This window comes from Neodiprion pinetum, chromosome 2 (genome assembly GCF_021155775.2).
Source record: "Neodiprion pinetum isolate iyNeoPine1 chromosome 2, iyNeoPine1.2, whole genome shotgun sequence".
Lineage (NCBI taxonomy): Eukaryota > Metazoa > Arthropoda > Insecta > Hymenoptera > Diprionidae > Neodiprion > Neodiprion pinetum.
Window position 1 is genome coordinate 12572283 of NC_060233.1, and position 27377 is coordinate 12599659.

At 41.4% G+C, this 27377-nt stretch overlaps 1 protein-coding gene and 1 long non-coding RNA gene across 2 annotated transcripts in view; one reads left to right on the plus strand and one right to left on the minus strand.

Annotated features, from left to right (window-relative positions):
• Nucleotides 1–718: 718 nt before the first annotated feature.
• LOC124211636 (T-box transcription factor TBX20) lies at nucleotides 719–26718 on the minus strand. The gene is made up of 6 exons (XM_046610930.2): nucleotides 25821–26718; nucleotides 17034–17286; nucleotides 13940–14213; nucleotides 13282–13446; nucleotides 4518–4594; nucleotides 719–3434 (listed from the first exon to the last, which is right to left on the minus strand). Exons 1-6 carry the CDS (start codon nucleotides 26221–26223, stop codon nucleotides 2834–2836), a joined length of 1773 nt encoding a protein of 590 aa, XP_046466886.1. The 5' UTR covers nucleotides 26224–26718; the 3' UTR covers nucleotides 719–2833.
• LOC124211646 (uncharacterized) overlaps nucleotides 20325–27377 on the plus strand; it is a 63533-nt gene continuing 56480 nt past the window's right edge. The window contains exons 1-2 of the long non-coding RNA XR_011176293.1: nucleotides 20325–20425; nucleotides 25107–25181. This is a non-coding gene — a long non-coding RNA (uncharacterized lncRNA). The remainder of the gene's footprint in view (nucleotides 20426–25106; nucleotides 25182–27377) is intronic.

Below are 27377 nucleotides of genomic sequence, written 5' to 3' on the forward strand. Positions count from 1 at the left end.
CGAAGCGATTGAAAATCAAGTCCAAGCGTGTTTATAGTTTTTCAAACAAATCTCCGTACTCTGAAGAAGAAGAAATAGTAAAATACCATTTGCTGAATCTGTCGATAAGACTGGGAGGTCGAAAATTCCTCGATTTCAGTTTCACTTGCAAACAGTTGATCGAAATAGTAATTAAATCTTCTACAGTCTGAAATTCTGCACTTCTAAAACGAAAGAAAATTGGTGAGTACCTACAGTGCCTATTAATAAATTATGGAGTATTGGAATTGCAGGCTTGCGGTACGTTATGATCGTGATATATTTTCGGATGAAATAAGTTCTTAGTTCAAGATGAGTGCAGGTATGTTTTTCAATGCTGAATGTTCCAGAATGAGATATAATAAATCTTAAATCAGTAAATTGATTGATATCGGAGTTCTAGTTCTAATGATAAAGTTACGTAATTTTCGATATCATTTTTTAGGTCGTTAGACGATACTTTTTTTGCTAAGAGTATAAGCTAAGAGAGCTTACTCGTATTCCATTCTTTCGTGACATACCTTTAATTCTTGTGGGTCAAAACCTGAAACAACGGACTCTCCGTAAATTTTCACATTTGAGGCTCTGAGGACTATTAGGCATGTATAATCCGGGGGAACTCGAATATAGCAATAGAAAGGATAATTATTAATGAAAATTGTGAAGATACGTGGAAAGTGAAGATGATGAAACGATTCAGTACAAGAGTTTATTATAGGGTATATTTACAAGGGACAACTTGCACGGTGATAGGTAGGCGTTCTCACAACACAAGCATTAACAATTTAACGTTCGCTATATGCTAATACTAATCATGGTAGCAGTAATAATCATATTATTATGGTGTAATTGTAAAAATAGTACAAAATACATTATATTTCTGGAAGTGCAAATGGTGAGACAATTTTAAGAAACTGCACACCCTAATGTGAATGTGCCAAATAATTCGATTTCATTGGATGATCGGACCAAATCACGCTTCAAGTTTCGTCTGCTCGTCAGGCTCGCCAACCGGATAAAAACTGGATTAAGATATTTAAATTTCAATATTAACCAACTTGCCTTGGTTGATCAAGAATACCTGCTACGATTTGATTATTTATTGTCCGTCACGTTAATCCACTCAACTTCGAAATTTCATTTCCTTGTGAAATTGAATAGACTATTCCGTAACTCACAATGAGTCCACCTTACAATTCATCCTAACCTCAAGCATTTACAAATCCGGACAAATCGAGCTGGGATCCAATCAGACCAAGTTGGTCAACCTGCTTCAGCAAACGAAAAAAAGCTGGCGCATACGCGTTTCGGTGTATAGTTTTCCGAGGCTCTGACGTTATGACAATCTTTGAAAAATAAAAGTACACATCCCGTGAAAGTGGTTAATCACTCCCAAATGTATTATAATCTTTAAAAACTGAACTCTGGGGATCTGTTTCTCTAACTTCTGCACTCTTAGGTTTCTTTCTTACAAATTTAGATATATCTCGCCTGTGGTTCATCTTCAATGAATATCAACTACGGAGACAACGTATCCTGTACTTTTTTTAACAATGGCAATGAATAGCCGTTAAAACATAAATAACAATAACAATAAGTCATGATACGAAATATACAGCTTATATTACAGTAGTAGAGGCGGATAACCTATAGTTGATATTTACATAGTAGTACTCGATACAATGTCGTACATCTTTCGAGGGTAGCCAGGTTACAGTTATAATGTTTTCCTCCAGAAATTTATTTACAAGAATACCTTTCTCTCGTGCCTTTATCGAAGTGTTCTCGAACAGCTGTAACAGTGATCTCACAAGACAAGACTTACTGCCAGGTTTTGTATTTTCTATTAAACGACATCTCCGTTTTCTTGATAGGAAGCTAAGCGGCAGCTTTTTGAAATCTGCTGTAGGTAGCAAATTTCATCGAGTGGAAAATTTCGTACCTTACTGTTCACTGAAACATGCACTCGGTATCATTTCAAGTGATGGAATTATTTTCTTGCTATGATGATGCCTTACTGAAAATCTTCCTCTAAAAAATTACACTGTATTCACAAATGTTGAAAAAAAAAAAAATTAGCACGTACAGTGCTCTCAATTTTCACCGCAGAAGACATTGACGGTTTTTTGATTTTCTTCAAATATATCGGCAATTCACAAAATTTTTCCGACAACGAGTCTCCGAGAATTTGACGAGTTTTTCAAATAAATTTCAAATTACCAAATTTCACAGGTGAGAAATACCGATAAATGATAAGAAATAATCACCAAAATTAAATGTTGTAACAATTTTGATATCTTCCGACTTTTCCTAAACTTCGACGATTTTTTACATAGAAATATTCCCACAAGGAAAATTCTACACTATCACGAACACTGCGAGTTTTAAAACATTCGCATACACACAAAAAATAATTTACGAAGTCACCAAATACGACGAAAACAAAAATATTTCTCATAATTCGTACGAGTTTGTTTCACTTACCCTGACGAAAAAAAAAAAAAAAGAATCCCTCAACTTGGGCGTAAATTCGCACCCTCAACTTCTTTCTTGTGGATATTTAGTATCAGGGTTTGATTACCGTGAGAGTACTAACGAAAAAAAATTGTCTCTCAGACAAAATTCTGTCAAATTGATAAAAATTTTCACTCGTACCGCATAGCGATTAACATTTCAGTGTGAATCGAGGCCAAACGGATGCTCAGAGGTGGGGCAGAGCGGTCGGTGAGGAGGAGACCGGGCTTAGCGATCGAGGGGGTTGAAAATACCGATGACATTTACGCGGAGTAAGAGGAAGAGGAAAGGCGGCGTCGGACTAGGAGGGCGAGAGGTCCTGGGCTTCGCAGCAAAGACTGTCGGTCGGTGAGGGTGTAGCCCTCCTGGATGGCGAGGGCGAGGGTGCGGAGGATGTGACTGCCGAGACAGGGTTAGCCGTGTGATACGGAGAGAAACGGTGATGGGCCAAGGCCAGGGCGGAAGGGTAAAGTGGGCGGGGCGCCGCTGGTCCAGTTGCGGCCTGTTGCTGCGCGTTCGAGGCCGCGATCTGTTGCTGATGGTGATGATGCGCCGCCGCGAATAGAGTGGGCCCGATCGACGAGGCCCACCAGAGCTGCTGCTGCTGTTGTTGCTGTTGCTGCTGCTGCTGCTGTTGCTGCTGGTGGTGGTGGTGACTCGAGGAAGCTGCCGCGGCGACACCGGAGTACATCAACGCTGGGTTAACAAGGGGTGTGTAAGGCCCAACCGCCGCGGCTGCCGCCGCCCGCAGGAAGAGCTGAGATCGAGCTGCCAGGAGGGCCTTCTCCTCGAGGCTTAGGTTGCTCGTGGTTCCCGCCGCCTGGAGCTGCTCCATTTCGTAGGAGAGCCGCAACGGCGATCGCAGGTATTGCTGCTCCGCCAGCATTGACTCCATCGTCTCTCTGCAATTTTAAACGAAACATCCCCTTTCAAGTGAACACTCGTGGATGGTTGATTTTTTTTGTTTTTTTTCTCGTTTTATTGCACGCACGTGTGACGAAAAGTCGTCGGAGCGTCTTTGGGATTTCCCGATGGTCGGTACGGTTTCGGTGGAATTTCATGGGTGGGTTTTGAAACGGGGGGAGGAAAAATCAGAGTCCGGCAAGAGCCGAAAATACGATTTGAGCTATGTTTCTGTTTCCGAGTGTTTTTTTTTTTTTGCCAAAGTATAGATTCTATCGTAACAATATCAAGAAATTGTTGGCTGAAGTGCGAGTGCGCTAATTTTTTATCGCTTACTCTAGCAGACTAACCAATTTCGTCTAATTAGATCCTGGCTCGTTTCGTACACATTTGTAAGTGCTTGAAGTTATGACGAGTTGTGACTGGTTGATTCAATTTCGCGGGAAACAGCAATTTTTTATCAAGTGGATTGACGCTATTTCCAATAACTAGTTAAATTCTAATATTGTTCAACAAATAATATATTGGTTTGAAGTTGAAGATAATCTCGCAAGCTTCCTTTCGTCAAGCTTGCGAACCTGACGACAAAAGAAACTCCGAACGAGAAATTTGCATTGTTGTGTACAGTTTCATAAAAATGCATTCTATTTGCTGAATAAATCACGATTGTGACGGAATTAGAATGAAAATAGAACTGAAAATCCGTTGTGCAAAAAATTGGTTATATTTTTCATAATTATATAACCAGTTGTTGAATTGCTGCATGCATTACGATTAATTGTGAAAATCTGTTTTTCTTTTTTACGCGCGTGCTTCAAGAATTTAAATTCTTTCGTAAAGTACACGTTTCCGAATAAATATGCAGATTATACAATCGAGCAACCGAGGCTCACACTTTTCGAATCAGACACCGTTATTACTTTCGCGTGTCACTCGGTTTGAAATTGAACGAAATCGACTTGCGCAATTCATAATGAATATGTTCAATATGCAGCAAGGTACGAGAGCTCATTACTTGCTTTCGCAAGGCGCATTGTAACCAAAGTGTGACGAAAATTCTTCGGATCATGTTATACACTCACCTCTCGAATTCGGTTAGTCGAGAAGAATCTCTGAAACCTTTGGCGAAGGGATTGCTGTCAATCTTCAGTTTCGTAATCTGAAATCAAAGTGAATCGTTTTTGAACACCAGTTTAATTCATTTGATCGAGACTCCCGACTTTCTACTGAGATTGTGTAACAATTAATTTTAAAAGGGTAATTTAATAGTCCCATAAAAATTTACTCCTAACAAATTTCTCCAACATTCACAATTATTAATTTTAAACAACCTTGTGCCAAAACCCTCGCCTGTGATTAACCGAAACAAAGAGAAGCTTCTCCCAGATGCGATCGAGCCACGCTTATCCTTTTGCTTGAAAAAAGATCCGCGTGTTGTTCGCACGCACCCAGATGTCGACAGGTTTTAAATACACCGACACGGTGGTCGTTTATTGCAGAAGCCATCTGAGCTCTGTCAATGAATCCACTGCCAAAGGACAAATTTTACAGTGAACTTGATGCTAATCGGCATAAGACAGGATTTAAAACGTTCGAATTACCTCTAAGAAGATTCGAAACTTGGCCGGACTTTGCTAGAATTATACACTGCGATCCACCGAACTTGACGTTTCTTGTAGATTTCCATTTCCCGTCACGCAACGTCATCGCCAACGGTTAGCGAATTATTTATTTGGTCGAGTCGTTAAAAAAATACATTTTCTTTGAACTATTCAGCAATGTTCAATACCCCTGGTTTGCTTCGTAGATTGATAAACGAGCGGTTAATGCTCGGTTCAACCCGAAATGTAACAGACAGGGAAGTTACTGTCGATGTGGGTTTCAACAGCCTCGCGTTGTTTCATCGGTTTTATTACTCTGTAAGCAGTATTAACTATCCGTAAAGATGCTTCGCGCCCTAAAGGGATGGTGGGACTCCAATGTTTCACCGACAGGTTGGGAAAACCGTAGTTTAAACTTTTTTTATTTACCAAGGTGATGAAATCTTTTCAAATTCTTGGGAATCATACGGTTTACGATCCAGTTTCAGTGCCCACCAAGAAGAGTTTAAAAAATTGACGAATGAGTACAAAAATATCTAGGGTTAACAATCATTTATGCATTAGGATATTATAACGACAAAATTATTGAGATTTCGTTGATTTTCCAAACTTTTTTTAATCACCACACAAACACAATTGCAAACTCCATCATTTGCCAAGGTTGGAAACGATCCTACTACTCAGGATAGAGTAAGTGTAGAATGTAGTTCGCTCAGTTGATTTGTCACTATTCCGTTTTGTCGACAATTTTAGCAATTCGAATTTTACACTTTACCTTCCTACGGAAAAACGGAGTCTTATCAAATGCCAAGAAATGATGAGATTCACGGTCGTGCTTGTGTGATAATTAGAAAAAGATGGGCATCGTTCAAAAAATCTCTCAAGCTCTTGATGAGATCGCTGCATGTATTCAATCGTGTTGCGTAAGGTGCCTAGGTGAAAAATAACACGAACAAGAGAAACGAACGGCGTTACAACGCGGGGAGAGAGAAAAAGAGACCGAAAATCCAGAAGGGCATGGCATGCCGAAGTGAAGTAGGTTGGTATAGCGAAGTGAAGCATGTGGGTGGTCCAATTAGACTGGGTGTTCGCGCGGCACAAGCACCACGTGCAGCCCCGGCTTTCGCCGGGTCGTAGTAAGGCAAGTGAAGCCTTAGGCCAGGGTAATAAGACTCTTTCGTCCGGGTCCTCTTCTGGACACACAGTAACGAATCCGTTGACATCATTAGCCAAACATCTGGACCGCTTCCCCGTTCCCTGATCCTCGACACTTTAACATTTTTTTCGCATTTCCAAGGCTGATACGAGTATATAGGTATAAATATAAATGCACAGGAAACGGTGTACGTCATGGTCGAAGTACAAATCTAAAACGGAAGTCTCGACTTTTGGAAATTCAACGATTTGCATAAATTGATTTCCGCTAAATTCACTTCAATGTATCCTGAAGCTGCCCTTTACCGATTACATTTGTTTTCTAGGTGTGCATACCAAGTCCCAAAATGTTGTTTGTCAAATATAATGTGCAACCGGTGAAGTCCAAATGATTTACGAAATAAGGACTGAGTTGTCCGAGGGAAAAATTTTTAAACAATTCTCACCAATTACATTTACGAAAACCCCGATTCGGAAATCGGTAACGATTATCTGCTTTATATGTGAAATTTATTGACAAAAATGATTAAATGTAGCTGTAGATAATCACAAGAACTGGTTGTGAAATGCCTTTTCAATGCGACATTCGCGTAATATAATTATTTACGATTCCGGCATGTCAATGTATCAAAATTAAGATTTTGTAGGTCAGAACAGTAAAGTGAGGTTAAAGTGGTGTCCTGGTGGTTTCCGATGTTGACATACGCATCTCCAAACATCTAATTACAGTGTTTTTGTTCAGAATTACATACATAATCGCTTGTTAAGCGTTTTTCCACGTTTGCATTTGCGTGGACTTGTTGGATATGTGGAGATGTGTACGTCAACGTCGAAATCGACCGGAGCATCACCTTCATTCAAATATACTGAACACTGACATCACGATAGAATGGTGGTTAAAAGAAATGATTTCCGATATCTCTTACTTCGAAACTGGCAGTGCTTTTACATATGCGATTAACCACGTGACTTACATATTCTTTCCGGTGTTATTTATGTACTAAATAGTTGTGCTACTTTACCCAACAGTTCTTTCGCATAAATTTCAAGCTTCTAAGAACTTCAGAACAATGGCCATTTGGACAAAACCTTAGGAACCCTGATATTTAGTTTGGGTATAGCACAGATTTTTTTGCGGATAAAAAATTTCTGAGCAAAGCCGACTACAACAATGATTTTCAGTTGTTGTTGTTATTATTATTTAGTAAAATCGAATCGGGTTGGCTCATGAATAAAGTAACGAGAACATCCGATATGCATCGCAAAGGATTACATAACTAATTTTTTTCTTACACATCTGAGATTCATATATAAGTGGATTGATTAAAAAAATTAAAAATGGGCTATAAAACTAATCAACATAACTTAACCGTCAGCGGTGTTGACAACAATGATGGCCAACTTCGGTCGGCGATCGACTTTTGTTAAATTGAGTTGTAACGCGACCGTCGGGAAAGAGGAAGAGGAAGAGAAAGAGAGAGAGATAGAAAGAGAGAGAGAGAGAGAGAGAGAGAAAGAGGGTGAGAGGGTCTGAATCTTTGCACGTAGGTAAAGGCGTGTCTATTTATATATTTAATAGAGATACACTCATTGAAAAGCGTCTCGCGCGGAGCGCTCTGAGTCATTATACCATACCGTAACTTGGTGACCGTCTCTCTTCGTGGCTCTCTCGCAAAGCAAGAGAGAAAGAGAGAGAGAGGGAGAGAGAGAGAGAGAGAGAGAGAGACCGAGCTGCCGTCGCCGACGCCACCGACGCTGCTGATACCGCCGTGTGTGGCTTCGAGCTGCTGTCTCATTTGAGCCCGATTATTTATGTTTTCTTTCGCTCAGCCGCCGACGGCGACGCCTGCAGCCACTAAAACCATCGCCTCCTTCTTTGACCCCCACCCACGCGCCACGTACCGCGTAAAGTGTAAGCAAAAGATGGGCGAGGGGCAGGGGGGGGAGGCTAATATCGCCGAAATTTAACCACACTACCGATTTCAACCAGCTTGGTTATCATTGGAAATTAGGTGAGGCTAGGCATTGATTGTTTCACGATTAGCAGACGACGCTATTATCTCGAAGCGATAATCAACTTAATTTGGAGTTTATCAAATTACAAGCCTTGAAATGCCAAAATTTCGGGTAGAATCAGCCGATCTCCCACCTGCACGCGTTGCTATTTTCCTGATAAAAATCTACGTTGGTGCAATCGTGAGAAATTATATTTTTACCGATACCAATGTGATGCAGAGGAAAAGTATTTTATTGGAGTTGTAAAGAAAATGTCTTCTGAATAAAATTAAGAGTCTGAGTAACTTGAGGATAAATATTGATCGATGCTCCTACGATCTTCTTAATTTACCGTTGGTATTCAAATCAGAATTCTGATCAGATGAAATTTTAAGTTAGAAAAAATTTTAAAAGTGTATTCGAATCTCATCGTAGAATCAAACAAGTAAAAGAAGCATTCAATGGTGTTGAAGAGATATTGGCAGTCTTTAGAAATAATTTCAAGAGGCAGGAATAATTAAGTACCTCTCGAATGAGAAAATTTTTGAATACAGCCGTTACCCGACGTAACGCTGGCAGTCGTTTAAATCGAACGTGAATACCAACCAACGGGTGTATAAATTGATTTGAAAACTCGTCTCTCTTTTATGGATGATTAGATTGCGAGCAACGTACGTGTCATTTTGAATAACTCTGGAATGCGGTGGCAACGCATCACTCCGATGACAGTGTGTCTCTGAAGAATGGTCGGAGAAAGAGAGACAAATAGTCATGCGCTAGGGATCGAGGGGAATTCAAGGGGAAAGCGAGGCAGTTAAGTTATGAATTATGACGTGTGAGTGAGAAGGACGTTGGATGCGAAACGCTCGTAAGGTCATTACGAGAACGTCGAGAAGTGAAGTCGGAGATGGGGGGCAAAAAGTGAAATGACTTCGGCGCGACCGGCGCAGCGTGATGCGACTTGCCAGCAGCTACGGGAAGTCGGTGGAGAAAAAGCAGGGGGGGGAAAAAAAAATAAAAATAAAAAAATCCTGTTAAACGGAGACGAGAGCGAAGAGTCGAGGGAGGGGACAGGAACCACCGATCCCAGCCTACCGCAAAGAAGTCCGAGGGTTAGACGAGGAAATATACGAACCGGCAAGTTAAAAACTAACACGACGCATCGGTTAAACGTGATGCAGTTTGGGACCTCGGGAAGTGACGGACGCCGGAGAGCTCTCGTCAACTTCCGTCAAGCATTGTTTGATACAATTTAACAGGTTCTACGTGTTCTAGTAAAAGCTTTGGTACGGTCTTCGGATGAGATACCAAATTTTTCCACAGCGCCGGTGCAACGTTTTCAAAATTTGCACAAATCAAAAGTTAAGCTCAACAAAGTTTACTTAAACAAGTCACCTCTTTTTTGTATCCCTTATTTAGAAATAGTGTAATGAATTCTCGATGCGCTGTAACTGGGATCGAAAGTAATATGGCTGATTTGAAGCAATATGGCGTCGCATTTGTAGATCAGCTGATTGTTTCAGTTGAATCGTAAAAGTATAATGTGGAAGGAAACTTCGTACAAGCAGTTACACCTTTATTTTGTTGAAATAAGTTTTCAAATAGTAAAATGTATTCATATATTTTGAAAACCCGATTGCGTGCAATGAATTTCTAGTGAAACATCCGCACATACAGTATGACACTGACGATATATCTTCTTCGCATGGTTAAGCAAGATTTTACGGAAAGAATTGAGCAATCGCAAAAGTGTTGGACAAAAATTCGCCCAAAGGGTTGTCGCTTCAGGAGTCTTAAAAACTAGATTTTAGGTGGAATGGAGACTTAGTCATTTCGTTTTATGATGTTAGTCAACGCACGATTAGCTAAACAGATTCGTGAATCAGTCTTACATTATACACATGCGAGCACAACACGTGGCAAGGGTATAATAAAAATAGACTGTGCTTATTTAGAAATCAGCAGAACTATATAACCTGTAAACTGACGAGTTTTCACCTCCAGGAAATCTCGGTAAACTTGTCGAAAGCAAGTTTTTCGGTAACTTGATTCAATTACTCACGATTCGTGTACCGTGTTTGAAGTTTTAGATAAACTCGAAACAAAACAATACCGATGTGATAGGGGGAAATAAGGCAAGATAGAACCTCCGTAAAATAAAGTTATGAATCTCTAGGAACGATGACGGAACCGTGCAAATGGAATATAATTCAATAAGGTATAGAGAAGAGGTTGAACGTGAAACAGCTGATGACGAAGAATAATCACTACTGCTTTAAAATCGACGAAGACTAAGATCGGAAATGAGTTTGTTTGTTGCAATATTCACGCCGTACCGAACAGGGAGTGTGTCGCAAAAAGAAAAAAAGAAAAGAAACTTAGGTGTGACGAGAGAATTTGTGAAAACAGGAGAAACGGTACAGTAGGTGACAGTAGAGAGGATAACGAGATCCGGGAAGACGTCTCGAAGAGTCGGAGGCTGCCAGGAAGGAACGAATCTGATACATCTCGACGTGACGTGGTCGAAAGAATTCGGAGTGATGAACGAAGAACTGCGCGTAGGTAATTGCCGGAGCAATCTCTTCGCACCTCATCATCGTCATCAACAGTTGGGCCGAGTCGTCGCGGCTGGGACGCCGGAGAAGACGGTAGCTGGACCACCCGCTCGCACACGCGCCGCTCTCTCTCTTTCTCTCTCTCTCTCTCGTGAAGCTCGCGAAGCTCGCGAAGCTCGCGAAGCGAAGTGCAGCATGGAGAGCTCTTACGAGTCAACGTTGCGTCACTGCGGAAAGTCAGCGGAGCGGAGGAATAAGGAATGCCGTCCGTTCGTCTATTGTCACTTCGACGAGATCAGAGGTGCACCAGATTCCGGTGATCGCGAGACGTCGCGTGCGGACGGCGAGCGCGGAGGTCTCAAAGCGGGCGATCCTAACCTAACGGTGGAAGGAAACTCCGGAACGGGGAACGCGGAGAAAGCGGCGGGAGCGCCGCGACGGCCGAGAATGCGTCGGCGACGTCGGCGGCTGCTTGGACCACACGCGCGCTCTAAACGACGCCCGTGAAATACGATAATGCAGATCCGCAGCCCTCGGTAAACCTACAATATCCTACGTGCTCACAACCCGGCTCGTTGTTATAAGAGCTGACCGCGACGCGTGGGCTCGTTTTTCGCAGGTGCGTTTCCGCTGGGATTCCCGGAATTCGGTCTTGCCTTCGAGCCTCTATACCTAAGCTCGTAAAGTCATACGCCTTGATCCTTCGGGCACAAAACGTTTCCTACTATTTTTAAACAAGTATTTCGAAAATGCCAGCGACTTTATTGTAAACTCTACTTATTTCCAATTAACCCATCGAGACCGTACCGGGTCATTCTGGCCCATGTTTTTCTCCTGAAACAGTAATTCGTGAAAAATTTCTCTTTTTACATATACTTTTTTTTTCTTACTTGTGACTTGTCATATTCTATGATAATGAAATTATACCCATGGATTTTTTCAGGTAGATCGGACTCGTACGTTTTAAATGGTATGACATGAAAAGTGGAACAGGCGGGTCATTTTGACCCAGCAATTTTGCATGATTCAAAAAATAGGCGTGTTTTCAAAGGGTTAATCATATTCGAATACTTTTAAATATCTCGTACACTTTTTTTTTAGACAATGTCGGATAACTTCAATCAAGAAATCACAAATTGAGGTGTGTTTTGAGAAAAATTCATTGAAATTACATTGCACAAAATTTTTTCGAAAGTCAATCAACCGGGTCGACGGAGGGTAAAAGTATTTTTACCGGCACTGTGTGAACATTTTTATAAAAAGACATTTTGAAAAAAGTTGTGAAACTTTAAAAAATTTTGTATTTTATCTCAAATCTGTGCAAATGTTTGTAAACTTTTTACAAAACCTATACATGGAGTCTGTGAAATTGTTAGATGGGATAAGTTACGTGGGGATAGGCTGAATATAATGAAAAACATTCAAAATTTGTGAAATCTGTAAAAATTTTCTACAAAAATGTTTTCGACCATTGATGAAGTGATGATCTATTGAAGAACTTGGCATAACCTCAAATTAATGTCAAGAATTGCACAGTAGTCGAATGTTCATTATTTTCGAATATGAACTAGTTCAATAACGGTCATTTTGATCATCTATATAATAGATCAAGTAACCATCACTCTGCGAACAAAAACTTTATGGATAGCTTATATTCGGGTAATATTTGATTCGAACTTCGGCGGATCTTGAAATACTGTACAGATGCATTGGGCATGAACCTAATTTGAGAATGACTATCGAATAATCAATAACGGAAGTCGACGATAGCGAGTACTAACTACTCATAATAAGACTTACGCGATGGCGTAAGTGCACGGATAATTAATATCCAGCCTACTTCTTAAAGTTTCGTTCGAATTCCAGGTTCATTTATCAGTCTTAATCTTCCGCTTAACGGTGCAGCAGCGCAAGACGTCTGAGGCGAAGAAACTTTTCCATCGCGTTTAATCCAAACGTATGTGTATAAACAACGCGATCGTAAAGCTTCAGTGAAGGTAAATTTGTCGAGGAATTCCACATTATATGATCCCGGCCAATCTAACGTGTATTTGCAAGAACAGCGTGAAACGCACAGCGGAAGTTTTCGCTGCTCATTCCATCAGCGGAGGTATTTGAAACCAAATCTTGGTTGTTTGCGCCACTGTAACCATCGCGGCGAGATTTAGGATCACAAGTAAGCCTGGGGCGTAAGTTTTGACACTCTGTCACAGCAAAATTTAACCATTCCTCGACTCAGCTGACAATATGTATGTTCCTCCGAGGGGTTTGACTCTTCTTTCCTCCGACGTACCTAAGCAAGTACGATTTGTTTTCTGTTTTTCAGGATTTGAAGCTTTACCGCAGACGTCAATTTACCGAAAACACCCGCTACTTGTAATTTAAGATCCCGTTTGGCTGTTTGCATTTCTCCCTAACTATAAACACTGTTGCATTTCCTTTATTTTTTTTTTTTTCCGTTTAGACAAAAACGCGACTCAATTACAAATGTTTCCGTGCCTCTCCCTCGGCAAGTAGAAAGATAGAACTAAGCGACTTACAAGTTGATTTTGGTAGGCGGTTACGGCTGTAAAAATGGCCTCCGGGAAGACGAACGTTTTGTAAGGTTCCTGCTCGAGATCCAAAATCGGTCCTCCAGCGCCGGAGTCGGGACGTATCACAAGGTGAATGCGGGGCTGATATTTGTGCATCGAATTAAGCACAAGCTGAAATTCAAACGAACCATTTTAACTTGGTGGCTTTCGCTGTTGCTGAGCTTTCTCACTTCGGCCTATCGATGCATCCGTCACTTTGAATTAATTGATCTAAATCATTGCAACAGTCACAAGAAATTATGAGATGAAAAGTGGCAACACATTTTTTATTTTTTTTATTTAGCTAAAATATCTCCTTGACATATCAGATCAATTCGGGTTGAAAAGTTGACGGATGCCCATCCATTCATCACTCTTCACTAATTACCCGAACTAAATCATTGTGATGGTAACAAGAAATTAGAGGGGAAAAACGGTAGTAGCGCATTCTGTTTGAAACGACTAGTGAGTTTTATCGAAACATCGAATGAACTTTAGTAGAAAAATTGCTCGACACATGAGCAATTAGATTGTAACAGCGATTAGATGTCCATAGATGTGGAGAATTGCGGTGAACGAATGGAAAAAAGGAAGCGTAATAATAATAACAGCGATGAAGACTCACGTGTCCGAGCTTATCCAAATCGTTGTTGGTCAGCTTGACCTTCTCGAAGGAGACGACCTGCTTGCGCAGCTGTTCCCCGGTAAAGGGAGAGTCGGGGTGAAGGTAGAGACGGGCAGGCGCGGGTGGATCAGCTTTTCCGGCTACGAGCCAGGAACTCCTGTGGTAGGCGTATCGATACCTCTTGTTGTCCACGGGGACGATGTCCATCAGTACTGCATAGCGACCCTCCGCCCTCAGGCCACTAAAGGACACCCGACAAGTCGGGAACATTCGCCTGCGAAGAGTTAAACGAGGCAGGCGTTACCATTGCGATTTTTCCTTTTTTCACATTCGAGGAATAAAAACGCAGCGTCCATCTTGGACGCTGTTCGCAAGCATCATGGTCTAACTTTTATTCCAATCATTGCGGGCCTGTCGTTTGAAAACTGTTCGTATCCTGTAACTTCATTATAACTATATTGTCAATCACAAATATTCGCACACTGTAGTATCTCGTTATCAGCGATAAGCTCAGTTTACGTTCAACTATCTAAAGTTTTTGTTCAACTTTTCGATTGGTATTTCTAAATTTATTGTTTAATGCTTGTATGACCAGAGCAATATAGCGTAATCAGTTGATCGTTTGAACCTCCGTTTTAACTGAATTCTGCGATTATAAAGAGACAGACAACTTCGCGCAAACGGTTACAATTCAGTTTCGCGATATTAAATTGATAAAGAGTAAAATATTGGGCTAAAAGTTACTTTTATAATTAAGTATGCGACCCGATCAACATGCTTCAATACTTCATTCGGTATTTCTGCACTTCCCCCGGAATTCAAGAAAACTGGATAGATTTCAACACAGGGAGGTTGTTTGCTTTTGCAAGAGGAATCCGCGCTTAGACCCGACTTGGCGTAGACTTCGTTTTTAAAAAAAAATTTCAAACTCCAATAATTCTCATCACGATTGTTCGCGTAACAGGAACGGAATATCTTTTCACCTGCAGCAGAGCTGCAGATAAGCATTTCGAATAATCTCTCGTTTACGATATTCGATATAAATTATATTAACAAATTTGAAAAATAAATCACAGCCTTTGGGACTTTGAAGGATGCACCGAAGTTTCCCCTCCACTTAATTGTTGTAAAATGGAGGGAAATGGAGGAAGAAAATCCTAGGGTAAGAACGGGCGTCTACGGCGACGGGTGGGTACCTAATTGCCCGCCGCACGGTCTCCACGCCCTAGCGCTCACCAAGCGTTGATCCCCCGCGAGGGGGAAACGCGAGCAGTTCCGCAGCGCGTCGTCCGCCAGCGCCTTGGTAATTAGATCCGCGTCGCGACGCTGGTCGTCGCTCCCTTCACCCGTCAACTTACGTGTCCCGCCCCATCAGTCGGTTTTCCTTTGTCTCCGGTTCGCCGTTGCGCGCCTGCTCGCTTCCTTCTTCCTCAACTCCCTCCCAATTCTCCCCATCGAAAACCTGTCTTCCTGTGTTACAAAGTCCCGGGTTTCCCACGTGGGAAGAGATAGGATACTAGGTACCTGCAGCAACCCCTCAGCCCAACGCCTGCGGCACGCTCAATTCATTAACAAAGGACGGGTTGATAAATAAAAGCATTACTCACGACCCCGAGGCTCGACCGGGATGAATGCATACCGAGTCGCCTACTCGACTCGGAGACGACGATGCACCGGTCGCGAGATCGAAGTCGAGATAAGATCGGCGGGTGTCCCCGTGGTTGGTTTAGTGCGCGCCCAGCAGGGGGCGCGACGTTGTATTAATGTTCCCCTCTTGGATTCTCGGACCACGGTTAAAGGGTGGCGCAGCGATGCGCTAAGTCGAGGTTCGCGCCGCTACCGCGGTGAGCAGCACCATCCGTTTCTACCTTTTAAACACATGCAGATACGGCTTTACCCGACTCTCGATTCTTTGATCAAATAACGCGTAACCCGCGATCGGCGCTCGAGCTGACCGATGGCTCTTGTCCTCGGTTATTTATACTCCTTGGATGAATGGTACGGTACTCCTTCGCACCTTCGAAGATGCACCGCGATCACACGGACGTAAATCCGTATCTCTTGGCTACCATCAACTTCGAGGGAAATCTAATCTGGCTACCGGACAAGACCGGCAGCTAGGAAAACGTCGAGAAGACAAATTCTTACGGGGTTTGGTATAAGCAACTTGAACTGGCGACATGCTGTTTAATGTCGTCTCGATCTTAGGTTGCGATTTTCATTAAGCGACTCGTCTTTCAAAAATGATTGTCGAATTTATCGACTGTTCGGTTTATTATTGGAATTTAACAGGTTTCAGTGAATTCGCTATTTTACTAGTCCTCCGCGTAATGATGGTTACTGATCGTTCTTCGCTTGCCCCCCATAAGCTGGCAATACGTCATGGGGACATACCCTTTCGGATTTGACGGCAGTGGTTACTATTATCATTACTATTATTAACATTATTTATATTCTTATCGTTGCTGTTGTTGTTGTTATCATTTTAACTATCATTATCATTAATACACTGTGAGAAAAATTCGCCTATTTATTAACGACAAAAATTTTAAATAAGAACTGAACAAGTGCGACTGAGGTTAATAAAGTTGAATTAGGTCATAACAATGTTTCCGCAGTATATGTGGGAAAAACCGAACGGATTTGCAATCCTAGAACTCAGCTATCAACAACTTTTTAGGCAGCAATATACTATTCCATTTTTTTCAGACAGGCAATCGGTACTCTAATTTGATCATCGCAACTTATTTTGTTTGCAAAATGGTTTATGATCTAAAACTTACCCAATTTCAACAAAACTGAGCTAATATTTATTGAATTTGAATAAACTATACGAATTTGGTATGGGTGAATGTGTGCTCGACAGTATAACTCATTTCTGATTGATAATCAATGAACTATTTAGATCTGAATTTGCAGTCTTCAATTCTTCTTTTACGCAGCAATGGGATAGTTCTCCGAAAAACTCGTAAGTACTTGATTCAATTATTGATTCTAAACCTTCGTTTCTCAAATTTTTCACGTCAACACTTTTCGAGTCTATTGCATACCTGAATTCTAATATTCTTAAGATTCATAAATTTCATATACGAACCGTCCCGTTTTAGTGATGATCATCTCCGTACCCAGCTTGTTGAACTTGTCCCAGAGCTCCTTGGTCTCCAAATGGCAAACGACGTGCCTGAGTTCTTCGCAATTCGACCGCTCCTGGAGCAGAGGATTTGCGGGTGACGCAGCCTTGCCACTCGTGCTTCCGGCGTCATCATTTTCCGGTTCTTCCTCCGTGTCAACATTATCCAAAGGCGGCGGTCTTCCCCTTGAAACGCCTGAGCCACCCGGTTCCCTTTCTGAAAAAAGCGATTCACGTTGTCGGTTTTACTGAATTTTGACCACCAAGAGCAAAAATTAGGCGACTGCTTTACCAGCGCTTGTTCACAATGACTCTGATTGTAGAAATTTGAAATGTGTCAGCGTGGAGTTACGACTAACGGAGGACAAAACACACTCCGCTGTTCGTCTAGACGCTCGCACACAGCTACGACAAGGGTGATATTTCAATTGATGCGTTTTGCTTCTGAAGTGGTCGTGGCGTCAGAGCACAGATGCCATGCCTCGACAGGAATTCTTTAAAGAGGAAATAAGATGCTATTTATAAGAATGGCGGCGCTCTGTTCCCGATGCTTTCTTGCTCCGCGACCTGTCGGAGATATTGTTCATTCAAAACGGTCGGAAACTCTACGTCTGAGTGTTGACAGACGACAGACAGACGCAGGAACGGAGTAACAACGTAAATTAAATTCTCTGGGTACAAGTTCACACACTTTTCAATTTTAATATTTCGATAAATCATGTAACTCTGGTGGAAACATATTGATTTGACTATTTTCTTCAAATATCTTACGAATAAAGAACTCGGAAAACCGCACCATTAAAAATACTACACATTTACAGCGTATTTTAAAAGGGCCTCGAAATCCCAATACTTTTCGAGTATTGTCTAAAGATTTACCAGATAATTTTTAGAAGTGTCAGAATTTCCATTCCAAGATTCGATAAGCAACAGAAAAATAACAATTTTCAAGAGTTTTTTCGATAATGTTTAAAAATTTGTGAAGAAAAGTAATGAAAATTATTTTTACTTTCAGATACTTGATCACTAAATATGAAAACCAATTTACACATGTTATTTTCCGGAAAATTTCTGAACACTTTATAACGAATGAACGTGTTTCGTTTCTTCGATATTTGAACTGAAAAATGAAACTAGTGTAACGGACGATAGCTGTATCCTATATTTTTTCGATATTTTTCTAATCATGCATCGATTCGTCATTACAAAAAGTGAAGAGAAAAATATAGGGCTCGAATTTTAGTACCGTCTGTTCCACTAATTGGAAATAATTATCTGTCTCAGTTCGGGAATATACAATACATTAGGTATATGTGCATACATCCTATTTCACGATAATCTACAAAAATAACGATACGCGTGTGTGTTTATATGTACGTCCGTAATAGAAATATGTATCTAATTGGCTTAATTAAGGCGTCTAAATTTACATGCCACTTAATGCTTCGTGACTTACTCAATGCAAGTAGTACGTTACAAGATTTATACGTCAAGGTAGAGCAAGTATTTAAAAATACTTCAGTCATTACGGACGACAATTATATACCTACATCCGTTTAGATGTATATGCTTCTGTTCGCTTATGGTTCTTTTACGTCTTCTCAAGAGTCAACCCATTTTATCAGAGTTCGCATTGAAGTCATATTCAGTTCAAGAGCAAAACATTCCAACCTTGCAAATAAATTTGTTTTTCGCTGTATGAGATTCAGTTAGGAACTGTGTAAAGTAAAAGAGATAAAAACATTCTTGTAAGTAAGTCAATAGACGAATTAGAACTGCATATTGCGTTCATTCTTGTCTAATTAAACCGTTCTCCATTCGTTTTTCACACGAAAAAAGTGTAAGGCTATGATCGATACGACCAAAACCGAATTATACAGTAGAGAGTTCAAACTCCTAAATTTTTCCACATTTTCCAAGCAAGTCAACATCAAACAATATGCATCCGAGATAAACAAGTTTCCCAAAGTAAGTTCGTATCATGAAACATGCATGAAATGCAGTTACAGGGTTAGTACGATTCGAAACGTGAACGTAAATACTGTTCTGCCATCACACGTTCAGCAATTTCATTTTTTATCAAACGTGCATAAAAATTGGGGGATCGCGTAGCAGTTTAGCGGAAAGAAAGTAGGTAACCAACTTCATCTCAGTGTGTTGTAAAGGTAGGTTCGCGCATCCGCAGTCCACAATTTCTTCACTTTTGACCGTAGGGAGAAGAAATTGCCCACTTACGTTCCACAAAACTAACTCACCACTTTTCATTCACTTATTATAAAAACTATCGTGTGTGACTCGGGCCAAAAGTTGGCGATCGCAACTCGTGTAATTGCCGTCCTCGCTTTATTCAGGCGCAAGCTTCACACTCGTCGCAATCGCCGACTTTCGTCCCTCGCCACATAATATACCAAATTCTATCAGTGCGTCACACATCTAAAAAATATTGATTTATGTATTGAAATATAGTGTTTTGGTGTGTCTTCTGTCGGTGGCGTGTTTTGAAAAACTAGATAGACTTCTGAGCGAAAGTGGAAACATTTTGGAAACAATAGAAATCAATTTTTTTTAAATGCAGCTAAAAAATCCTGCACATATTGTAGAAAAATATTTTCAGTAAAACTAAAATGATGACAAGTTTGCGGAAATTTTGACAAGCTACGAAACTTTTTCCATAAATCTGCCGAAATTTCAGCAATCAAATTGAGATATTTCTATACAGTTACTAGAAATTACACTGGTCAAGCAGTATTTTGGCGTTAATTAAATTATACGTCTTTTATATCCTCAGAGTTTTTTTTCAGAAAGCTGCCATACTGTCAGGAATTTATGTTGCAAGTGAATTCACACAAATATCTCCAAGTTTCTGAAACTGATTGTTACAGGACACAAGTGAAGTTACACGAGACAAACTTACTCGGGCTTTTTACGATTTCGGAACAAATTGTCACGGCTGAAAAGTCCCTAGAACAAAGATAGACCGGTGCCAAAAAGTGCAAGAAAGATACGAGATTGCTGACAGTAGCGGTTGTTACTCTATTCAGACCGTAGCCTACTTTACGCATCTTCATCCGATGGCCAATGTCCAGATTGTACTCGCGGCAGCGACGCTCAACCTTCTCGCCACCAGCGCCATCCTACAACGAGGCTCGGAAACACGACGAAACAAGTGAACGCGAGCGCCGCGGGTCCCATCAGGAACATAAGTAACGCGTCGCAGGAGTCGTCAAGTTCGTGCGCCTTACTTCTGTAGAGTTATCGGTGAGAATCCGTTGTGATCGTGTGATCATTGTGATTGCGTGTCTCTTTCTTCAGTTAGCATCCTGACTCAACGTGCCGTATCCTCGCTCTGTGTCTCCGTGAGTAGTATCTTTAACTAATTTCTTGTTTGATAGCTCAAATGAGCGAAGCATCGTACCTCGCGACCCTTCGGGAGGCTTGTCGATTGTTTCCTTCCCATTGTTATCACGAAATTTAGCAACCTAGTGACAACAGATCAGCGGCCATTGGCCGCCAAGCTTCTTGCCAGTTCGCGACATTCTCCGTGTTTTTCTGCTGGTAGAATTTGTTTCACCGATAAACTTATGTTTACCTCACTGCAGATTATTGAGCTCTCAGGGGTCTTGCGTGGGGTGAGAATCTTGTTACTGTCCCGTATCTTTCGCATCGCGTCGAAAGCTTGCGACGACGTGCGTGAGAGTTTGCGCATGCGTGAATCAGTGACCGATTTTCATGAGACTGAAGTTGGTAACGTTAACGTAACGATACGTCGGGAGAAAACATTGTTATTGGGCAATTTTAGAATGATTTTCAATGAGTTGGCCTTTCAGAATTAGTGTATATTTTGTTTATAATGGTTTAATAAATTTCGAAAATTCATAAAGGTGCGAATTAACATGCATCATTACGCTCCCAAATCTTGTCATATATTGCGACGTTGTTCGATGCGCCATTTGTGCTGCATAGTTTTTGCTTGGTCTATTTAACGCGTTATTATTGCAATTTTGTATTTCCATGTTATCAAACGTTTGCGAAGGAATTACGTGTAATTTGATTAACAATGGGGAAAAAATCTATTTTTTCCAACGGTGGGTTGAATAATGAAACCCGCCATTTAACAATTACTCGTACCCTACTGCGGCAAAATGCTCTAAAAATGTTCTAAGAAACTTTTTTGAGAAACTCCGGCTTATGGAATACTACGGATAAAAACTCTGATATAACTGAGATATTTACATCCATAATCGCGTAAATTTCTTCACGTAAAAGTGTTTCAAAAGTCGTTTCTCAAAACATCTTTTTCGTCGGAGTAGGTATGCAGGAATTATTTCTAGGGTAGGGAAGACAAAAAGTTTTCGAAACATTTGTTAAAAAAGTTGTTCGAGTTTGACCTACAATAAATAATCTATGGTAGATGTTTGTGAAGAACTTTTTCAATTCAATCCTCTTTAATGATAAAATTTATTTTTTGTCAGTACGGCAAGCAATGTTTCAAAAACTGCGTCTCTACTGCTCTCGAAATAGTTGTTACGCTTTTCACGACAGAATATCGAACTATTCAGATACTCGTATAATTTACGAACAATAAGTAACATCTAAATGAAAGAGCCTTGCAAATTTGTTTTTTTTTTTTCGAAGCGATTTTTTTTTTACCGATTCTCTTACAAGCTGCAAATACCCCCAGATTGAGTATATATAAATGATCCACTTCAATGTAGTCCATTTTTTGGTTCATATTGAACTTGAAGTGTTTTTCTTTCATCCAAATCGATCTAGCCTAAAATGCCGAACCAATAACTTTGATCTTTCGCTTATGGAAAAAGCAACTGTAATAACTTACTTATTCTTAAAGCTTTTTTTAGTGAAAATCTATTACTTTACATATTTTTTCTCTATTTGAACAGCTCCATTCAGTACCTCTGAACCAAAACTTACGTCTTTCAGCCAGCGCTTCTTATTTTTCTGACAGAGTATGCGCCTGATAAAAGAACTCGGAATACCTCATCTCCTATTATTGTACCACAAATATTTCCTATTCTTCATACTGCTCCTCCATTCTCACTGCTTCAGTCTACTACACGGAGTCAAACTCTTGTTTTCGGGCTGCAACTCTCAATTCGATCAAAGATTACATTATATCTTTTAATATAATATTATCTTGCTGTTATTATAAGTTCATGTTATCTCATGAGTGCCCATAATTTATCCATAAAAATTCACCATTCTTACTGATTACTTCAGTTATTACAACAAAAAGTGATTATTATCAGTAAAGTAAATGTGGTGTATATAGTGAATCAACGGATGAAAAAAATTACACACAGTCTTATAATACTTTTTGATTGCTTCATTGATCTTCTAACAAAATTTCAACATATTCTCCCTAAATCTTGACCGTAAAATCTCAACGTAATTATCAGCATGGCACCCGTAAACCCTAACAACGAATCGTTCCCACTGGTCGCTTATTTGGCTACGTTATAATGTGCGTCTTCTTTGAACTCTTAAATAAATGACGAAATTTTTACCTTGCCGAAAAAATGCTATTTAATCATGATTGTCTGCAAGACTCAAATACATGTAGCCATTTTACTCACTGTTGAAATATTTCTCATACATACAAATGATCCAATGTTGGAGTTCCAGGGTCAAGTTTTTCTTTTTTTTTTCTTATTTTTTTTTTTTTATACATCAACAATTCTAATAAGCGTCGAAATTACTTGTGCTGCTACTTTCATCATTTTGGTAATCAACGATATCTATTCACAAAGTAGATTACTCTAAAATGCCTAATAGACCGGCTTTTACACTAAAAAATTGCGGGGTTAAAAATACTTGTTATACTAATTGGGTGTTTGTTTAAACTAATTTCAGCTTGGCTAACTTTAGTCGTACCTTCTCAACTTTTGACGAAAATTTTTTTTTTTTCTTTCAATTCTCTCGATAGCAAATTACTTGTGTAAAGTGGATGAAATTTAATGGACGTCTAATTTTTACCCCTCAATCACACGCACATTGTGAAAAAAAAGCCGAGCGCAATGCAAGAATAACTTTCAGTCACACATTCGGTTTCTTGACTATAATCGTAAGGAAACATTCGATTATAAACTGAAATAAAAATAAGGACGCAAAATGATTCGCATTGATTTTGACAGAGATTTTTGCCGTCGCGAACAACCCTGGTTACGTTTTATAGACTTGGGAATATTCGGCGTTCTGACTGCAGGGTTTGTACGATGAGTGAAGCCACGTGGTATGGGTGTAAACTGCGGGTGTATATGATTAAGAGCTAAGCGGCATCTTGCCTCATCAGGCCTTAAATTAAAAGTTTAAAGGCTATCAGCTCCGAGACGACACCAAACAGAGGCACAGCTCTATTAAGGAATTATGGGATGTACAGTCAGGTCAAGAAAATATAAGAAAAAATGTCGGTAAAGCAAAGGTTGCAAAAGTCTGTGCGAAACTGATCTATGAAAATGCGTACGGTTAAAATTAAGTTCAGGTTTGAAATTTTCACAAATTTTTTCCCGGATCACGAAGAGTTTTTTTCATTTCGATTAAACTTGCATCTTAACTTTTTGAGCCATTGTTGCGAGGCTTTTATGACCAGACTGTACATGCTTCAGACCTCGGCGAACCGAAGCAAACGTGTTCCATAGCGTCTGTGTATTCTATGCACAAATTTTGTCAGGATGTATGCAGTAGGTAAAGTCAAGGATGCAGGAAGCCTGACTGCAGAAAGTTCTCAACGTCGAAAGGAAGAGAAAGACGGAGGAAAAGAAGGAAGAAGATTCTGGCGGGCCCAAAGTCAGTCTTCGAGGCACGGATCGCCGAGCTCGGTGATAAATTAATGGTCGCTTTGCGTGCGTGTTCGGTCCCCGCGTAAATTGTTATGTTTTGTAAACAACGAACCAGTGGGTTTTCGATGCCGGGGGAGATAGGGCTCATTCCAACAGTAGTTAGGCCGGCTGCTAGCTTGTTGGTTAGCACCTACGGGCACCCACGGATCCCTCGTCTCGAGATATCTCCCTTTGCCCTACCACCGCTCGGCCATCCCGATCGCTTAAATGTCTTTATGGTCCGCACCTGGTCCCGCGTTTCGACGGCAACGTCTGCGTCGAATCACGCAGGACTGGAATCGTTTCCTCGCGGTCACCGACGTTGGCAAACTACCACGTCAAATCTACTCTGTTCCAAGGAAAATCCAACTGAATTCTTGCCAAAGTTGCGATACCTCAATAATTGTGGTTCGGACACGCGAAGCATTTATTGTAAGTTTCTCTTCCTTGCCGCGCGTAATTCAATCAACATCAAATTTCTTGCCGTTTTAATCCCAAGTATCCAACAATTGTTTCTTCTTATAACGATCTGGCGACTCTTGCGCAGTCTCGAACACGCAAGTATCGAAACAGTTAAATTTATGTGTCAGAATCGATGCGAATTGCTTGTTTGTGTTTCGGTCGTTTACTTCACTGGTTTGCGAAAATCGGACACGTAGATGCTAATTGATGTTGTATTTTGTCCGCAGTTCATTTTCTTGCAATTATTTTAATCGAGGTCGGACATTTCGAAGGCACTCAAATTTCCTTCGCGTCGTACGAGTCATTCGACTGAAGTTTCATGGTGATTTTAAGGATGTATCGTGTGCACATTCTAAACACGAAAGTACCGAAACAAAAATTTGGTAAATCGAATGCTTGGAATCTGTGACTAAAATCAAATTATAGGAATTTATCTAAACCGGTTTTTCTTTACAATAGAAAATATTTTTAAACGCCGCATAATCCCGATCATCAATTATTTTGGATCTAATACGTTATTGCAATTTTTTTCAAATTAAAAATCTAACGCTCACTCTGCAATTTCAAGTTATTAATCATTGATATTATAGTTTCGTCGTAAACGAATAGTTTGCAAATCTTCCGAGATGAATTTTTCCATCTACATTTCCTCAGAAAAATGATCTGAACGAGCAACGAGTATTTCGCTTCTCGAAATTAGATCATTTTTACATCACTTATTCTCAAATTTTTGTTTCAGATCGATAGTGTTGTCGGTTGAAAGCGGTTTAGACAACTCTTGCAAATCAAAGCGAAGAAACAGTGACATTGAATGGTGAGTTTTCATTTATAACACTTCAATTTGTGGAGATCATTTCTCCGATGATTTATTTCGAGCTCACCTATCCTTATATTCGTTGCAAATTGAATATTGAACTCACAAGAGGTATTACAAATCTTTTTGCGACTCGAGTGCAATTAATTACACAGTTAATGGTCGCTTAATCTTATTCATCTCCTGAAAATTATGCTGTTCGAGTAACGTAATGTCGGTATAATGAGACTGCGCAGAAAGAGAATGCGAGACCTGCTATCACTGAATATTTTAATCAGTCTATCACCATCGCGATCTAGCGAAATATTGCCGTCTTGGAAAATTGCCTGAACCGCGTAAAAATTTTCGCCAACTTTTGTCGAAGCTGGGTATTATTGTTCTGTCTCATACGACGATTGTTGCACCCAAACAATTTCAGAATATCTAATCCGTGCCCAACGGAGCCCTCACTTCTCGATGGATGTTTGAAATACCGTCCATGTTCGCTTCATATTTCTTAAACTGTCTCGGGAAAGGATCTAAAATGTACCTAATTAAAATTAAAAACCGACTGCGAACATCGGACGTAAAGCTTCGACAACGAACTCTTTGATCCAACTGTCAACGATCCGAATTGGTAGAAATAACTCGCGTACTCACCGTGTTGATGGAGTTTTCCTCCACCGACGGCTTGTTGCTGCGAGTTCCGGTTATGATGATGCTGCTGCTGCTGGTTGCGTGAATCTCTCCGTGCCATGATGGCCGCTATGCTGAAGTCCGTGGCGCATGGCCGATTGGAGTTGCAATTGTTGCTGAGGTTGTTGAGCAGCCCAGGTATGCTGCTGTTGGGCGAAGGGCTCGAGCTCTCGTCGCCGTCGTCTCGGTTGCACCGCGGTATTCCAGCAGAATTAACCGTGGTAGTCGTAGACTCGCTCTGCATTTTACCGAGGAGGCGCGAGCAGGAGGATTCCTCTTCTGCAGCGCCACCGCCCCGGGTCTCAGTCCTGACCGTCAGTCCGTGTCTCTTCCTGCAGCCGGCGAAGGTACGCGACTCCAGCAACATTCCCTCCCTTGTAGACGGCCCGTTGCTTCCAGTTCCCTCGCTTAAGACGCTCCGCCAGGACTCAAGTGTCGGTCGCCGAAGGAGCACGGAAGGATCCCTTGAGAAGACGCGCTGCGGCTGCGACGGCGACGGTCACGCTCACTCGGTCAAACATGGTCACGCTGCATGTCGTATGCACCGATGCGAGACAACGATATGGGCACAAATTCATATTACGTTTTTCGGCACAATACTTCAGGAGCACATGATCGCGCCGACATACAGATAAGAACAATCAAACCACCGAGTCTCCGTCACCACTGTTAAATAAATAACGTCCTTTGAACGCTGTTGAAGCGACTCCGTCTGCGGGCTCCCAGTATCCTCCGCACGGACACGACGTCGGCTTGTATTAAACCCGGAACGCGAACGTTTCAACAGCGGCCGGTTTTTGACGGGTGGTCAGGAATCCGAATCAGCGGTGAAAAGCACGCGCGGACGCTCCTCGTAACAGACCTAGTGCCTGGTAGACTGACCTCACTTCGGCAGGATGGTCGTTGGTTGGGCCTCCTCCCTTCGCTCTGCGTCCTCTGCGTCCCGGTCGGAGGGGCGTGGCCTTGAATCGAACGGAGGCCCCGCCTTTCGGGGCTGCTCGACTCCGCCCATCGGGACGCGGTGATCGGCCAATAGCCGGGGATTCTGCGCGGAAGAAACGCGCGGCGTGGCACGCTCGGTACCCGAACCCCCCCGCGTAATTTTCCCCTCTCGGTAGAAAGAGGAACGGGAGCTGCGCCTGCGTCTTATAACTAAGCCTGATTCAGCCGCTACCAGCAGCTGCCATTTTTTCTTATATCAAAGAGGGAGGGGTCGGGTGGCGGAGGAGGGGGAGGTAGAGGTGGAGCAGGAGGAGGGGGGAAGGCAATTGCTGACAGCGACCGCTTTCCTTCCCTTCGCCCGAGCGCCCGGTGAGCACCAATTTATTGTTTTACGCTGTCGGAGTTTAAAACGCTTTTGCTACGCTGCGTGCGAGCGAGCGAGTCGCAGGCGTGTTCGTCTACTTGTTATTATTCTTCTTCCTCTTCTTATTCAGGGGCGTCGGTGACGCCGTTCTCTGCACTCGATGGGAGGGGTCCAAACCCGGTGCCACCCGGCGGTCCCCCACTCCCCTGGGAATC

Bases quoted from the DNA above. Each gene is read 5' to 3' on its own strand.
- LOC124211636 (XM_046610930.2), bottom strand. From the start codon at position 26,223: ATGTTGCTGGAGTCGCGTACCTTCGCCGGCTGCAGGAAGAGACACGGA. The intron at 4,595-13,281 runs GTAAGTCGCTTA...CTTTGATTTCAG, and splicing joins CCGCCTACCAAAATCAACTT to ATTACGAAACTGAAGATTGA. The intron at 3,435-4,517 runs GTGAGTGTATAA...TTAAAATTGCAG, and splicing joins CGACTAACCGAATTCGAGAG to AGAGACGATGGAGTCAATGC.